The sequence below is a fragment of the Mobula birostris genome, chromosome 5, assembly GCF_030028105.1.
Source record: "Mobula birostris isolate sMobBir1 chromosome 5, sMobBir1.hap1, whole genome shotgun sequence".
Classification (NCBI taxonomy): Eukaryota; Metazoa; Chordata; class Chondrichthyes; order Myliobatiformes; family Myliobatidae; genus Mobula; species Mobula birostris.
In genome coordinates, this window is record NC_092374.1 from 82,012,590 (window position 1) to 82,029,482 (window position 16,893).

At 45.6% G+C, this 16,893-nt stretch overlaps 1 protein-coding gene across 11 annotated transcripts in view; it reads left to right on the forward strand.

Moving 5' to 3' along the window:
* Positions 1-16,893, forward strand: part of LOC140197282 (neuroligin-4, X-linked-like) — a 320,059-nt gene that overhangs the window by 11,327 nt on the left and 291,839 nt on the right. For 2 of the 11 annotated variants that reach the window (XM_072257212.1, XM_072257211.1), the window contains one exon: positions 8,457-8,479. The exons of 5 other annotated variants lie outside the window; for them this stretch is intronic. In XM_072257212.1, coding sequence (XP_072113313.1) covers positions 8,457-8,479 — 23 coding nt within the window. Of the gene's footprint in view, positions 1-5,515; positions 5,525-8,456; positions 8,480-9,317; positions 9,328-11,411; positions 11,437-12,083; positions 12,144-16,893 lie in introns of all 11 variants that reach the window. 4 more of the 11 variants (XM_072257213.1, XM_072257215.1, XM_072257210.1 and 1 more) reach the window with 4 other exon arrangements.

Genomic DNA, 16,893 nt, shown 5'->3' on the forward strand with positions numbered 1-16,893 from the left:
AGTGCACTTGTCTACATTGTCTACATTGAATTTTATCTGCCATCTGCCATTTTTCAGCCCATTTTTCCAGCTGGTCCAGATCCCAATGCAAGCTCTGATAGTCTTTCTCGCTGATCTTAGTGCTGTCTGCAAATTTGTTGATCCAGTTGACCACTGTATCATCCAGATCATTGAGGTAGATAACAAACAACAACGGCCCCAACACCAATACCTGTAGTGCTCTGTGTCAACCATCTACTGCCACTCTCTGGCTTCTCCCACAAAGCCAGTGTCTAATCCAATTCACTACCTCATTCTGGATGCTAAGTGACTGAACCTTCTTGACCAACCTTCCTTGTGCGCCCTTGTAAAATGCCTTGCTGAAGTCCATGTAGACAACATCCACTGCCTTGCCTTCATCGACTTTCCTGGAAAATTCCTCAATAAACTCTACAAGATTGGTTAGACAGGACCTACCATGCAGAAAGCGATGATGGCTATCTCTAATCAGTCCATGTCTATCCAAATACTCATATATCTGGTCCCTTAGTTACCTTCCAATAACTTTTCCACTACTGATGACAGGCTCACCAGCCTATAATCTTCTGGATTATCTTTAGATCCCTTCTTAAACAGAACAACTGTCCTCCAACCCTCCGGTACCTCACTTGTCGCTAAGGATGATTCAAATATCTCCTTTTGGGCCCCTGAAATTTCTGCACTTGCCTCCTACACAGTCTGAGGGAACACCTTGAGAGGTCCTGGGAATTTATCCACCCTAATTTGCCTCAAGATAGCAAACATCTCCTCCTCTGTAATCTCTATAGGGTCGATGAAGTTGATGCTGCTTTGCCTCACTTCTACAGGCTTTGTGCCTGTCTCCTGAGTAAATACAGGTGCAAAAAAATTATTTAAGGTCTCCTGCATCTCTTTTGGCTACACACATGGATTACCATTCTGATCTTCCAGAGAACCAATTTTTTCCCTTGCAATCCTTTTGCTCTTAACATATCTGTGGAATCCCTTAGGATTCCCCTTCGCCTTGTTCTGTAGGCCAGCTTCATGCCTTCTCTTGGCCCTACTGATTTCTTTCTTAAATGATCTCTTGCATTTCTTGTACTCCATAAACACCTCCTTTGTTCTTACTTGCCACGAACCTCCTTTTTTTCCTTAAATCAGGGCCTCAATATCTCTTGAAAACCAAGGTTCCCTAAACCTGTTTTCCTTGCTTTTTATTCTGACAGATACATACAAGCTTTGTATTCTAAAATTTTACTTTTGCAGTTCCCCCACTTACCAAGTACACCTTTGCCAGAAAACAGCCTGTGCCAATCCACACTTGCCAGATCCGTTCTGATACCATCAAAATTGGCCTTTCTCCAATTTAGAATAACAACCCATGGACTAGACCTAACTTTTTCCTTATTTTCTTTGAAACTAATGGCACTGTGATCACAAGATGCAAAGTGTTCCCCTACACAAACCTGCCCTGTCTCATTCCCTAATAGCAGATCAAGTATTGCATACTCTCTCACTGGGATTTCTATGCACTAATTGGAAACTTTCTCAAACATTTTTGACAAACTCTTTCCCATCTGGTCCTTTTACTGACTGGGAGTCTCATTCAAACATGCAAAGTTAAAATCATCTACTATAATGTTCCATTCCTATATCTTATGATCTTCCAGTCTTATGTTCAAGTGAACCTCTTTAACCTTCCTAGAAAGTAAAAGCAATATGCACTTTCCTCATGGTGGCATCCACAAGCTGGGTCCAAGACAGGTCACGGACAGTGAAGACTGATGCAAAATGCTGGATTAATTCTTCCACCATCTCCCCATTCTCCATTCTTCATTCCCTAGACTGTTGTTCTCCAGGAGCAGTTCGTCACCTTTATCTTTATAGTTCAGATATTTATTGGTCTTCGAGTGCCTCGGGTTGTGTCTGTGAGATGTATCAGTAAGAATCTTATGTTAAAGCAGCTGAGGGACATGTTAGCACACCAAAAACAGTGCAGCTTTCTTCCAACTCCAGAGACTGCGGTTTGATCTTGACCTCCAGGGTGTGTGTGTGTGTGTGTGTGTGTGTGTGTGTGTGTGTGTGTGTGTGTGTGTGTGTGTGTGTGTGTGTGTGTGTGTGTACATGAAGTTTGCACCGTGACTGCATGTATTTTCCCTGGGTGCTCCACTCCCCACCCACATCCCCAAATCCTTTCCTTCTCTCCTCACTTCCTCCACTCCATCTTTCGCTTCCCCCTCTCCTCCCCCTCCTTTTCCTTCCCACTCTCTCTGCCCTTTTGCTCTCTCCTGTCTCTTCCTCCCACCACCTCCCTCTCTCCCGTTCTCTCTTTAGTCCTCCCCTCCTTCACGTTCTGCCCACCTCCTTCCCTCTCTTCCCCCTCTCCTACCCTCCCTCTCCCTCCTCAACCCCTCCTCCCTTCTCTCTGACCCTCCCTCTCCCTCCCCCTCCCTCCCCTACCTGCCTCTCCATTACCACCACTCACACATGGGTTAATTGGCAGCTCTAAGTGGCCCCCACCCAACATGTGTGGGCGAGGGGAGGAATTAGGGCGGAGCTCTGTTTATTCCGAGATACAGCCCAGCAGCCCACCGACTTACCCCTAGCCTAATCACGGGACAGTTTAGTATGACCAGTTACCTGGTGCACTTTTGGAAACTGGAGCATCCACACGCTGACAGGAAGGACACACAAACTTGTTACGGACAGCATCAGAATTGAACTCTGAACTCCCGACGCCCTGAGCTGTAGTAGTCGCACTAACTGCAAAGCTGCCATGGTGCCCACTTGTGGGAAGAGATGACAAGGAAATTAGAAGGGGAATGGACCAATGGGGCAAGCATCAACTTGCTGGGCTGAGTGGCCTTGACTCGCATCTGCCTGGAATGGATGTCTCGGTCATTTGTTTTAATCGGCCGGCACAGAACCTCTGCAGAAACAGAACCATTACAGGTTTGATAGGTGGTGAGGAAGGCAAATGCATTGTCCATGTTCATTTCAAGAGGACCAGAATATAAAAGCACAGATGTACTGCTGAGTCTTTGTAAAGCACTGGTGAGGCCTCACCTGGATACTGTGAGCAGTTTTGCCCTCTAATCTTTGACTTATTTCATAATTTACTGGCAAATTTACGTACTACTATTTAACTATTTATGGTTCTATTACTATTTATTATTTATGGTGCAACTGTAACGAAAATCAATTTCCCCCGGGATCAATAAAGTATGACTATGACTATTATCTAAGAAAGGATGTGCTGACACTAGAGGGGGTTCAAAGAGGGTTCACAAAAATGATTCTGGTATTAAAAGACTTATCATATAAGTGTTTGATGTGCGCTCACTTTACTCACTGGAATTCAGAAGAATGAGGGGGGGATCTCATTGAAACCTAATCAAATCTTGAAAAGCCTCAATAGAGTGGATGTGGGGAGGATGTTTCCGATGGTAGGGGAGTCTAGGACCGGAGGGCACAGCCTCAGAATAGAAGGACGTTCATTTAGAAAGGAGATGAGGAGGAATTTCTTTAGCTGGAAGGTGGTGAATCTGTGAAATTCATTGCTACAGGCAGCTGGTGGTTGCCAGGTCATTGGGAATATTTAAGACAGAGATTGAAAAATCCTTGATAATTCAGGGTGTCAAAGCCTTAGGGGAGAAGGCAGTAGATTGTGGTTGAGAGGGATGGTAATTCAGTCATTATGGAATGCCAGACCATACTTGATGGGCTGAATAGCCTAATTTTGCTTCTATGTCATATGGTCTTAATTGGGATGGAGGGGAGGCAATACCTTCCCTCTTTGGAAGTATTGATATCTCCTCGTACTGATGGGAAAGCTAGGCATGTTGCGGAGGAGAGGGGAGGAAGGGGACCCCCGGGAGAAAAAATATCATATTGCAACACTGGTAAATAATTAAAGAGCTTGAAACCTTCCTCACTGTCGGCACAGCATTGTACTGCGGCTGAGGTAGTTTCTTCCATAATTCATGGCAACTAATATCACTCTGCAAACCAGTCACTGCAGCGGAGAATCAGAGCTGATGAAAAAATCCCGGCACCCAGATCTGTGAATAACCGATTGGCTTTGCTGATTGATGATGTTCATGTTGGATTTCTTCTTCACCTGCCTCCTCTCTCAGGTTACCCAGTCACATTGCATTTTCTCCTGATCCCACTCAATAACCCCCCTACCTCCCACCTTCCCCTCGTCCCTACTGCCCTTCTGTTCCTGTACTGTCCCCCTCTCCTACCTCACACCTTCCCCTCATCCCTCCTACCCCCCTCCTCCTGTACCAGCCCCTCTCCTACCTCCCACCTTCCCCTCGTCCCTCCTACCCCCTGTCCTCCTGTACCATCCCCCCCCTCCTACCTCACACCTTCCCCTCGTCCCTACTGCCCTTCTGTTCCTGTACCGTCCCCCTTTCCTACCTCCCACCTTCCCCTCGTCCCTCTTACCCCCTCTCCTCCTGTACTGTCCCCCCCCCACCTCACACCTTCCCCTCATTCCTCCTGTACCTGGCCCCTTCTCCTACCCTCATCCCTTCTGTACCATCTCCCCCCTCACACTTCCCCGTCTCCCACTCTCTCCCCTGCTCCTCCCAAACTCCCTTCCTCCCCATCTCTCCTACTTCTCTCCTCCCCCTCCCCCTCCCCTCCCCCTCCCCTACTCCTCCTCCCCTTCTTCCGTAGTCCTCCCCTCCCCTTCTTTCCTGCCCTGTGGTCTTTCTCCTTCCTGCCACCTCTCTCCCCCTCTCCCTCTCTCTCCCATTCTCCCCCTGGGTCTTCCCTCCTTTGCTTTCTGTCCCATCCTCGCTCTCCATTCCCTCGGTTCTTTCCTCTCACCCCCACCTCTTTGCTCTTTGCTGCTTCTCTCACTTTCACCAACGCTCCCCTTTCCTGTCTGCTCTCTGCTCCCCCACGTCCCCCTCTCTCCACTCCCTCTGTCCCCGCCTCTCTATCCTTTGCTGGCTCTCTCTCCCTTTCCCTTCTCTCCTTCCCTCTGACTCTTCTGCTCACTCCCATCCCTCCATCCTTTGCTTCCTCACCCACTTTCACCGATTCACTCCTTTCCCCACTCTCCGGCACCCCCGACTTCCCTTCTCCCCCACCTATCTCACCTGTCTAACACAAGAATGTGATTGTGTCTCAGTGCTGGAGAATGGCCGTGAGGAAATGATGTCTTGTGGGATAGCAGGGCTGTAACAATGGGCTGAATGGCCCACTTCAGCCTCTTCATCTCAATCTCTGACCAAAATGGATACTGGAAATGCAGCCTAATTGTGAAGCCACACAGTGCATAAGCAGGCTTTTCGGCCCATCGTGTATGTACTGACCATCAGCAGCCATTTATACTGAACCCATTTCACTCTCCCCACATTCCCATCTACTCTCCTGCCCCAAAATCTACACTCACCCACAAACTATCGGACAATTTACAACAGCTGATTAACCCTCCGACCCTGTACGTTGTTGAGAACATGAGAGGGAATTGGAATACACGGTGGGTGGAATTCCCATGGAGTCACGGAGAGTCCCTGAACCTCCAGGTGCAGGCTGGTGGGAGTAGGCAGTTTAAACGGTTCAGCACGAAGGGCCTGTTTTTGCACTGAACTTTTCAATGACTCTGTGACTCTATCTCCACTCCTCTCTTCCTGCCTCATCCTCTCCCCCGATACCCCATCCCTCCCTTTTCACTCTCCCCTACCCTTCTGAGACAGAGAATCCCATCATTTGCCACCCCCTGGGTCAAGTGATTTCATCCCCCTCCCCGTCCTGAACCCAGTGACGTCTGGAACTTCTTTGAAAACCTTGGCACATACCCATGGTAACGGCCAAGGCCTACAGGGACCACAGCCTGTCTTGCCGGCTGCGTCCCCTCCCCCTACTCCTCTACTCCCAAACCAAATTAAAAAAAAGAAGATATCTCCATTATTCCGAAGGATTCCCTGGAAAGATTACTGGGAATATTGAAGATCGATCGAGATTTGTAAAGAAAAATATTGGGCAGGAGCAGCAAACAAAAAGACAGTTTAACAATACGTTCTGAAATAAAGCAAAAGGAGCTGAGATTAGTGGAAAATTCCTCTAATACCAGATTTATTAACTGGAGAAGGGTGTTGTTCCAATCCCCTGTGTCCAGCACTTTCAAAGTGCATATACAAAGGCGAAGATAGTGAACAGAATTTGCTCAAATCCAGCCATCAGACAACCACTTAATTTAAGGTTAATCAGCGATTTGACAAAGAGTTTTGAATCTGTGAGACAGTACTGAGAGAGAAGGGAGGAGGATGCTGCCTGGATTGAGAGGGAGATCTCAAAAAGACTGGACGTAGACAAGAGAGTGAGAAGGGAAGTGGAGAGAACATCTTCAACGCAGGGATTTGTTTTGCGAGGGGAAAGGCTGCCGATGAATATGTTGTGAGCACACTCCATCAGAGCGTTCGAAAAAGGAATTGCACAAATATTTTAAGCGCAGAATCTTGATGAAAGGTGAGAGGAAAGCTGGTGGGTCACACAGTCCCAGGGGAGGGACGGCACGAGTCAGAAACAGTGTGAAGCTCCCTCTACACTGTCCTATGAAATACTCCCGGGGCAGTGGGGGGAAACACATGGTTTAGGTACAGAGGGAAGGGTTAGATACAGAGTGAAACTCCCTATATACTGTTCAAACATACACTCTCGGGGGGGGGGGGAATGGATTAGATACAGCGTGACACTCTCTCTATACTCTCCCCTCACACATTCCTAGAACAGAGACAGCACAGGTCAGACACAGAGTGAAGCTCCCTCTCCCAGGGTCAGACACAGAGTGAAGCTCCCTCTACACCGTCCCATCACACACATCCTGGACAGGGTTACATACAGAGTGAAGCAATCCTGTTGCTCCTATACATTTCAAGTCTGGTACTGGGATTGATTAGCAAGAGCAAATTGAAGGTAGGCGGGGCAAGTGCAGCGGCCATTGTTTGAGTGGACAAAGCCAGAGTGGTGATCTTGAGGCATTCCACTTTGAGGCTTCAGCGAAAAGGGAATTCAACCAGAGCAAGCAAAGGAAAGAAAAGCTCTGGGTTTAAGTTTTTTTCCCCCTTCTTTATATCTGCTGAGCCAGGACAGCAGGGGTGACAGGCAGTATAGTGCATTCCTCCTTTTGCAGGATGTGGGAAGGCAGGGAGATGTCCAGTGTCCCTGACAACTATAACTGAGAGAGTGCACCCGGCTGCAGCTTCTAGCAATCCGCGTTAAGGAGTTGGAACTGGAACTGGATGAGCTCTGTATCATTCAGGAGGCTGAGGGGGTGGTCAATAGGACATATGTAGAGGTAGTTACCCCAAGGTGCGGGACCCAGGACACTCGGTGTCAGTCAGGAAGGGGAAAGGGTTTAGGGAGCCAGTACAGAGTACCCCTGTGGCCATCCCCCTCAACAACAGGTATATCACTTTGGATGTGGTCGGAGGGGGAGATGACCTAACAGAAGAAAGTCAAAGTGGTCAGGTATCTGGTACTGAGTCTGCCTCTGTGATTCAGAAGGGAAGGGGGAAGAAGAGGCACACTTTGGTGACAGAGGATTAATTATTTAGAGGAACAGACAGGCAGTTCTATGGGTGAGAACGAGATTCCCGGATGGTATGTTGCCAGGGTCTGGGATACCTTAAGCATTATTAAGTGGGAGGGTGAACAAACATAAGTCGTGTTCCATGTAGGTACCAATGACATGGGTAAGGACAATTGATGAGGTTCTGCGGAGGGAGTTCAGGGAGTTAGGTGCTAAGTTAAAGGGCAGGACCTCCAGGGTTGTGATCTCAGGATTACTACCCATGCCACGTGCTAGTGAGGCCAGAACTAGGAGGATTATACAGTTTAACACGTGGCTAAGGAGTTGGTGTAGGAGAGAGGGCATAAAATTTTTGGATCATTGGGCTCTCTTCCAGGGAAGAGATGGTTTGCACCTGAACTGGAGGGGGGCTAATATCCCAGTGGGAAGGTTTGTTAATACCGCATGGTGGGGTTTAAACTGGAGTTGCAGGGGGATGGGAAGCAGAGTGCCGGAACAGTTAGTGGCGAGAGATGCTGGTAAGATCTCAGACAAAGTCAGGAATCAAAAGATTGAGCATGGTGTGACTAGTGTCCTGAGCTGTCTATGTTTTAATGCAAGAAGTATCATAGGAAAGGCGGAAAATAGTGCTGAAGATGAGGTAGCTGGTTTACAAACAGAAGCAATGTGTAGTGAGGAGAGGCCATTGAGAGGGCAAAATTGCAGTCACCAGGCGGAGTTGCAATGTAAAAGGCAGACAAAATCGAAAAGGGTGAATGCAGGAATGAAGGTGTTTGAATGCACACAGTATATGGAATAAGGTAGATGAACTTGCAGTTTGCAGGTATGATGTTGTAGGCATCACTGAAACATGGCTGAAAGAAGATTATAGCTGGGAACTTAACGTCCAAGGATACACATTGTATTGAAGGGACAGGCAGGAAGGCAGAGGGGGTGGTGTTGCTCTGTTGGTAAAAAGTGAAATCAAATCATTAGAAAGAGGTGATGTAGGTGTTGAATCATTGTGGATAGAGCTAACAAACTGCGAGGATAAAAATACCCTAATGGGAGTTGTATACAGACCCCCAAACAGTAGTAAGGATGTGGTCTACAAATAACAAAGGAGATAGAAAATGCATGTCAAAAGGGCAGTGTTACAGTAGTCATGGGAAACTTCAATAAGCTGGTGTATTGGGAAAGTCAGGTTGGTGCTGGATTACAGGAGAGGGAATTTCTGGAGTGTCTATGAGATGGCTTTTTAGAGCAGCCTGTGGTTGAGCCCACTGGAAGATCAGCTATTCTGGATTGGGTGAACCAGAATTAATTAGAGAGCTAAAAGGGCAGTAAAATAACCCTTGAGGCAACTGATCGTAATGTGATTGAATTCACCCTGAAATGTGAGAAAGAGAACCTCAAGTCAAATGTATCAGAATTACAGTGGAGTAAAGGGAAATACAGAGGCATGAGAGAAGAGTTGGCCAGAATTGATTGGATTAGAACACTGGCAGGGATGATGGCAGAACAGCAATGGCTGGAATTTCTGGAAGCTATGCATCTCAAAGAGGAAGAGGTATTCTAAAGGAAAGATGATACAACCATGGCAAACAAGAGAAGTCAAAGCCAACATAAAAGCTAAAGAGAGGGTGTACAATAGAAGATTGGGAGGACGCTTTTAAAAACAGAAGGCAACTAAAAGAGTCATTAAGAATGTGAAGATGGAATACGAAAGTAAGCTAGCCAACAATATTAAAGAGGATAACATAAGATTTTTCAGATACATAAAGTGTAAAAGAGAGGCAAGAGTGGATATCAGACAATTGGAAAATGATCCTGGACAGGTAGTAATGGGAGACAACGAAATGGTGAATTAAATGCATAACTATTTTGTGTCAGTCTACATTGTGGAAGACACTAACCGTATGGTGGAAGTTCCAGGTGTCAGGGGTCATGAAATGTGCAAAGTTATCATAACCAGAGAGAAGTTTCTTAGGAAAGTGAAATGTCTGAAGGTAGATAAGTCACCTGGACCAGATGGTGTACACACTAGAGTTCTGATAGAGGTGGCTGAAGAGATCATGGAGGTATTAGTAATGATATTTTAAGAATCGCTAGATTCTCGAATGGTTCCAGAAAACTGGGAAATTGGAAATGTCACTCCACTCTTTAAGAAGGGTGAGAGGCAGAAGAAAGGAAACTATAGGCCAGTTGGTCTGACCTTAGTAGTTTGGAAGATGTTGGAGCCAAATATTGAGGATGGAGTCTCAGGGTACTTGGAGGCACATGATCAAATAGGTTGTAGTCAGCATGGTTTCCTCAAGGGAATATCTTGCCTGACAAATCTGTTGGAATTCTTTGAAGCAGGTTAAACAGAGGAGAATTGGTTGATGTTGTGTACTTGGATTTTCAGAAGGCCTTTGACAAGGTGCCACACATGAGGCTGCTTAACAAGCTATGGTCCCGTGGTAAATTACAGGAGAGATCGTAACATGGATATAGCAGGGGCTGATTGGCAGCTGGCAAAGAATGGGAATAAAGGGAGCCTTTTCTGCTTGGCTGCCAGTGTCTATTGATTTTCCACAGGGGTTTATGCTGTGACTAATTCTTTTTACATTATATGTGAAGGATTTGGATGATGGAATTGATGGCTTTGTTGAAGAGTTTGCAGACAATATGAAGATAGGTGGAGGGGTAGGTAGTTTTGAGGAAGTAAAAAGGCTATGGAAGGACTTAGACAGATTAGGAGAATGGGTAAAGAAATGGCAGATGGAATACAGTGTCAGGAAGTGTATGATCATGCACTTTGGTAGAAGAAATGAAATGACTGACTATTTTCTAAATGGAGAGAAAGTACAAAAAACTGAGTTGTAAAGGGACTTGGGGGTCCTTGTGCAGGACGCCCTAAAGGTTAATTTACAGGTTGAGCCTGTGGTGAGGAAGGCAAATGCAATGTTAGCATTCATTTCACAAGGACTAGAATATATATAATGGTAGGAGAGTCTAAGAACTGAGGGCCCAGCCTAAGAATAGAGGGGCGTCCTTTTATAACGGAGATGAGGAGGAATTTCTTTAGCCAGACTGTGATGAATGTGTGGATTTCTTTGCCACAGGCATCTGTGGAGGCCAAGTCTTCATATATATTTAAGGCATAGGCTGATAGATTTTTGATTGGTCAGGGCTTGAGGGGATACAGGCAGAAGGCAGGAGATTGTGGCTGAGAGGAAAATTGGATCAACCATGATAAAGTGGCAGAGCAGACTCGATGGGCCTAATTCTGCTCCACTATTTTATGATCTGTGGTCTTATGGTCTGTAGTTTATGAGATCACATCAGACAGCCTTATTAGCATCCGTGGTCAGCAGAGCACACTACTCCCCATGTTCCCCCAAGAGAAGCAACTTTCATTTCTGTAGCACCTCCCAAAAGATCACCCACTGTTAACTTCTGTTTGACTGGAAGCGAAGTGGAGTTAACACTGGGTAATCTAACGGGATTTTCAGACAGTTTAAGCATGAATTTGATCAACAAATTTGATCAAGAAAGTTTGGGGGAGGTTGTGTCATGAGCTTTTAACACCCAGGACTCGGCCGGCTGTGCACTTCTGGTCTCCTGACTACCAGAAGGGAGTGAGAGTGTTGGAGACGGTGCTGAGGAGATTCCCCAGGATGTTGCCCAGTGCGGAGATGTTTGTTTATGAGAAGAGGTGGAGAGGCTGGGCCTGTTCTCCTTTGGACAGGAGGTGGCCAAGCAGTAGAGCCCCGGCCATGACAGGGTAACTTTCCCCTGTTGCAGAGGTGAAAAGAGAGCATAGGCTTACAGCAAAGAGTGAGCGGTTTAAAGAGGATTAGTTAGTTAGTTAGTTACTGCCTGTTACACAGCTGGTGTTTAGGCAGCAATGAAGGTCCTCCATTTCTGTCTGTCCTTGGCCATCTTCTCTGTTGTGCCCCAGGTTTCCTTCATCGTGCCAGTAGCTTCCTGTTGGTTTTCACTACTGCCAGTTACACAAATCCCGGGAAGAGACTCAGGAATATGGTCACACTCAGAAGTAGACTAATTCTTCATTGCTGTTTCTGTAACAATTTTATTCTACCCGTCAGGGTTGTTGGCCCTGAGCTGAACCCCCAAACCTGGAGGACTGGTGGACGACTCTTAGTCTGTCCTCTACCCTTTGACCTATTTGGCATGGGTGACCCTACCAAGAGCCAAAGAGTAAAGCCCTGATTCCAGCAACTTAGCTGTCCGGGTCATTGAGGCACACAAGCCGCCAGACCCTACGACAAGGTTGTGGTCCTCTTGGAGGTTTAGAGGAGATTAAGGAAGATCTTTTTTACCCTAAGAGGGTTTGGAATCTAGAACACACTGCCTGACAGGGCGGAGGAGGCAGAGACCCTCAGGACAATATCTGAGCCAGCATTTGAATCACTGTGATGCAGGAGGCTTTTAAACAAGTTTTCACAAGTGAGATTAATATGGATAGGCATTTAATGGTCAGTATAGATATAGTGGCCGGGCTGATGGTGCAGTGGCATCAGCACTGGACTTCAAGGCAGATGGTCCTGAGTTCAAACCCAGCCAGGTGCCAACCTGGGCAGCAGCAGTATATGCACGGAAGAAAGGCCAGGTAATCTACTTCCGTATCCTGCACAAAAACCCTATGAACCCTGTGGTCCATGAGGTCACAAAGGGTCAGACTCGACTTAACGACTGAACAACAACAACATAGATCTAGTGAGACGAGGAGCTTGCTCCTCTTCTATGACCCTAAGGAAAGAATTCAGAACATCTTTGTCATTTCTCACACAGTTGTTGTCTGCGAGGAGCCCACAGGAGACAAGAAACATGAAGTTCCTACTTTTTGATGTCATAAACCCCTGACATTATCCAAGGGGTCCTTGAATCCCAGGTTGGGAACTCCTGCCTTTAAAATTAGCTTTATTAACTACATATACTGTACATTGAAGCGTCAAAAAAATACATTGAAATTTGCATCAAATCAAATCAGCAAGGACTGCGTTGGGAGCAACCCACGAGTGTTGCCACATTTCAAGCGCCAACACAACATGCCCACACTGGCGCTGGAAATGTGGGTTACTCCCAGCTCAATCCTTGCTGATCTGACTCGGCACAAGTGACAAACTTAGATGTACGTGCGACATGAACAGCTGATATTTAATCTTTCTAAACTCCCGGAATGTATTGTCCAGCTTGTCAGTGCCGTACATCTGGGTGTCTTGTGGCTGGTGTGCACCTGCTGCATCTGTTTCCTCGATGATTACTCATTTACTGTCCATTATGTCGCTGACAATGAAGGTCCTATATATCTCTGTCTGTCCTTGGCCAGATGTAGAAGGCTTCTTCATTGTTGTTTCGGTAACAGTTTTGTTTTAACCAAAGTTCAAAGTTCAAAGTAAATTTTATTATCAAAGTACATACAGTTGAAGTCAGAAGTTTACATACACCTTAGCCAAATACATTTAAACTCAGTTTTTCACAATTCCTGACATTTAATCCTAGAAAACATTCCCTGTCTTAGGTCAGTTAGGATCACTATTTTATTTTAAGAATGTGAAATGTCAGAATAATAGTAGAAAGAATGATTTATTTCAGCTTTTATTTCTTTCATCACTTTTCCAGTGGCTCAGTTTACATACACTTTGTTAGTATTTGGTAGCATTGCCTTTAAATTGTTTAACTTGGGTCAAACATTTTGAGTAGCCTTCCACAAACTTCTCACAGTAAGTTGCTGGAATTTTGTTCCATTCCTCCAGACAGAACTGGTGTAACTGAGTCAGGTTTGTAGGCCTCCTTGCTCACACATGCTTTTTCAGTTCTGCCCACAAATTTTCTATTGGATTGAAGTCAGAAAATGATGTCAATTCTGGTTCATCCTCGGGAGTAATTTCCAAACGCCTGAAGGTACCACGTTCATCTGTACAAACAATAGTATGCAAGTATAAACACCATGGGACCACGCAGCCGTCATACCACTCAGGAAGGAGACGCATTCTGTCTCCTAGAGATAAAAGTACTTTGGCGCGAAAAGTGCAAATCAATCCCAGAACAACAGCAAAGGACCTTGTGAAGATGCTGGAGGAAACAGGTAGACAAGTATCTATATCCACAGTAAAACAAATCCTATATCGACATAACCTGAAAGGCTGCTCAGCAAGGAAGAAGCCACTGCTCCAAAACCGCCATTAAAAAGCCAGACTACAGTTTGCAAGTGCAAGATCTTACTTTTAGGAGAAATGTCCTCTGGTCTGATGAAACAAGAATTGAACTGTTTGGCCATAATGACCATCCTTATGTTTGGAGGAAAAAGGGTGAGGCTTGCAAGCCGAAGAACACCATCCCAACCGTGAAGCATGGGGGTGGCAGCATCATGTTGTGGGGGTGCTTTGCTGCAGGAGGGACTGGTGCACTTCACAAAATAGATGGCATCATGAGGGAGGAAAATTATGTGGATATATTGAAGCAACATCTCAAGACATCAGCCAGGAAGTTAAAGCTCAGTCGCAAATGGGTCTTCCAAATGGACAATGACCCCAAGCATACTTCCAAAGTTGTGGAAAATTGCTTAAGGACAACAAAGTCAAGGTATTGGAGCGGCCATCACAAAACCCTGACCTCAATCCATTAGAAAATTTGTGGGCAGAACTGAAAAAGCGTGTGCGAGCAAGGAGGCCTACAAACCCGACTCAGTTACACCAGTTCTGTCTGGAAGAATGGAACAAAATTCCAGCAACTTACTGTGAGAAGCTTGTGGAAGGCAACCCAAAATGTTTGACCCAATTTAAACAATTTAAAGGCAATGCTACCAAATACTAGCAAAGTGTATGTAAACTTCTGACCCACCGGGAAAGTGATGAAAGGAATAAAAGCTGAAATAAATCATTCTCTCCACTATTATTCTGACATTTCACACTCTTAAAATAAAATAGTGATCCTAACTGACCTAAGACAGGGTATGTTTTCTAGGATCAAATGTCAGGAATTGTGAAAAACTGAGTTAACTTATTTGGTTAAGGTGTATGTAAACTTCTGACTTCAACTGTATATGTCACCATATACAATGATGAGATTTATTTTCCTGCGGGCATACTCAGCAAATCTATAGAATAGTAACTATAACAGGATCAACTGGAGTGCAGAACACAACAAACTGTGCAAATGTAAATATAAATAAATAGCAATAAGTAATGAGAACATGAGGTAATGAGATAAAGAGTCCTTAAAGTGAGACCATCGGCTGTGGGAGCATCCCAATAGATGGGCAAGTGAGTGTACTTATTTGTTCAGGAGCCTGATGGTTGAGGGGTAATAACTGTTCCTCGACCTGGTGGTGTGAGTCCTGAGGCTCTTGTTCCTTTCTACACAACAGTAAGAAAAGAGCATGGCCTGGGCAGTGGGGATCTCTGATGTTGGATGCTTCTTTCCTACGACAGTGTTTCATGTAGATGTGTTCAATGGTTTTGGGGGGGGGTGCTTTACCTGTATGCCAGCATGCCAAACACCTTCTTCACCTGTCTACCTGTGACAACACTGTCAGAGAACCATGTACTTCTGATGATGTGTTGAAACGCTGACATCATTTTCTTCGTTCAGACCACACTTGGAGTTCTGTGAGGAGCTTTGGGCCCCTTATCTGTGCTGGCATTGAAAAGGTTCACGAGAATGATTCCAGAAATGAAAGTCTTAAGGTATGAGTATCTGGGCCTGTACTCTGTCAGGTTTAGAAGAATGAGGAGGGATCTCATTGAAACCTATTGAATGTTAAAATGCCTAGATAGAGTGGATGTGGAGCGGATGTTTCCTTTATTGGAGAAGCCATGACTGTGTGGCTAGGCAGCACTCAAACAGCATCTATAAATTTGCTGATGATGCAACCATTGTTGGCAGAATTTCTGATGATGATAAAAGGCTGTACAGGAGCAAGATATACCAGTTACTTGAGTTGTGTCACAACAACAAATTTACACTCAACGTCAGCAAGACCAAAGAACTGATTGTGGACTTCAGAAAAGGTAGGATGAGGGAACACACACCAGTCCTCATAGAGGGATCAGAAGTGGAGAGAGTGAGCAGCTGTCAACATCTCTGAGGATCTATCCTGATCTCAACATATCGATGCAGCTACAAAGAATCCTTGACAGGGATATATTTCATTAAGAATTTGAGGAGACTCAGTATGTCACCAAAGACACTTGCAGTACCGAGGAGAGCATTCTAACTGGCTGCATCACTCTCTGGTATGGGGGGTGGGGAGCTATTGCACAGGATCGAAGTGAGGTACAGAGATTTGTAAAATAGTCAGCTCAATTATGGGCACTAGCCTCCGTAGTATTCCAGGACATCTTCAAGGAGCAAACTCTCAAAAAGGAGGCATCCATAATTAAGGACCCGATCACCCAGGTCATGCCTTGTTCTCATGGTTACCATCAGGTAGGAGTTAATGAGCCTGAAGACACACACTCAACGATTCAGGAACAGCTTCTTCCCCTCTGCCATCTGATTCTGAATGGACATTGAACCCATGTGGCCTCCGATGTGGTGATGAATCAGCACTTAGGAGGGTGATTGAAAATCTATCTCTGGTGATGAAATGGTTTGAGAGGTTGGTCATGGCCAGAATCAACACCTGCCTCAGCAAGGACCTGGAGCCGTTATAATTTGCCTATTGCCCAATAGGGCTACAACAGACGCTGTCTCAATGGCTCTTCACACGGTCTTAGATCACCTGGACAACACAAGCACCTATGTCGGGATCCTGTTTGTTGACTGCAGCTCAGCGTTTAATACCATAATTCCTACAGTCCTGATTGATAAGCCATGGAAGGTGGGTTTCTGTACCTCCCTCAGTTATTGAATCCTCGACTCCCAAACCAGAAGACTACAAGCTGTGTGGATTGGAATTAATAACTCCTCCTCGCTGACGATCAACACTGGTGCAACTCAATAATGTGAGCTTAGCCCACAGCTCTACTCTCCCTATTCCCATGAATCAGTGGCTAGGAACAGCTCAAATGCCATCTATATATTTGCTGATGATATGGTTTGCTTATTGGCAGAGTCTCAGATGGGGACGAGGGGGTGTACAGGAGCGAGATATACCAGTTGGTTGAGTGGTGTCGCAGCAACAACCTTGTATTCAGCATCAGTAAGACCAAAGATCTGATTGTGGACTTCAGAAAGGGTAAGAAGAGGGAACACAAACCAATCCTCACAGAGGAATCAGAAGCAGAGAGAGTGAGCAATTTCAAGTTCCTGGGTGTCAATATCTCAGGCCTAACATGAATGCAACATATTGATGCAGCTATAAAGAAGGCAAGGCAGCCGCTATATTTCATTAGGAGTTTATGGAAATTTGGTTT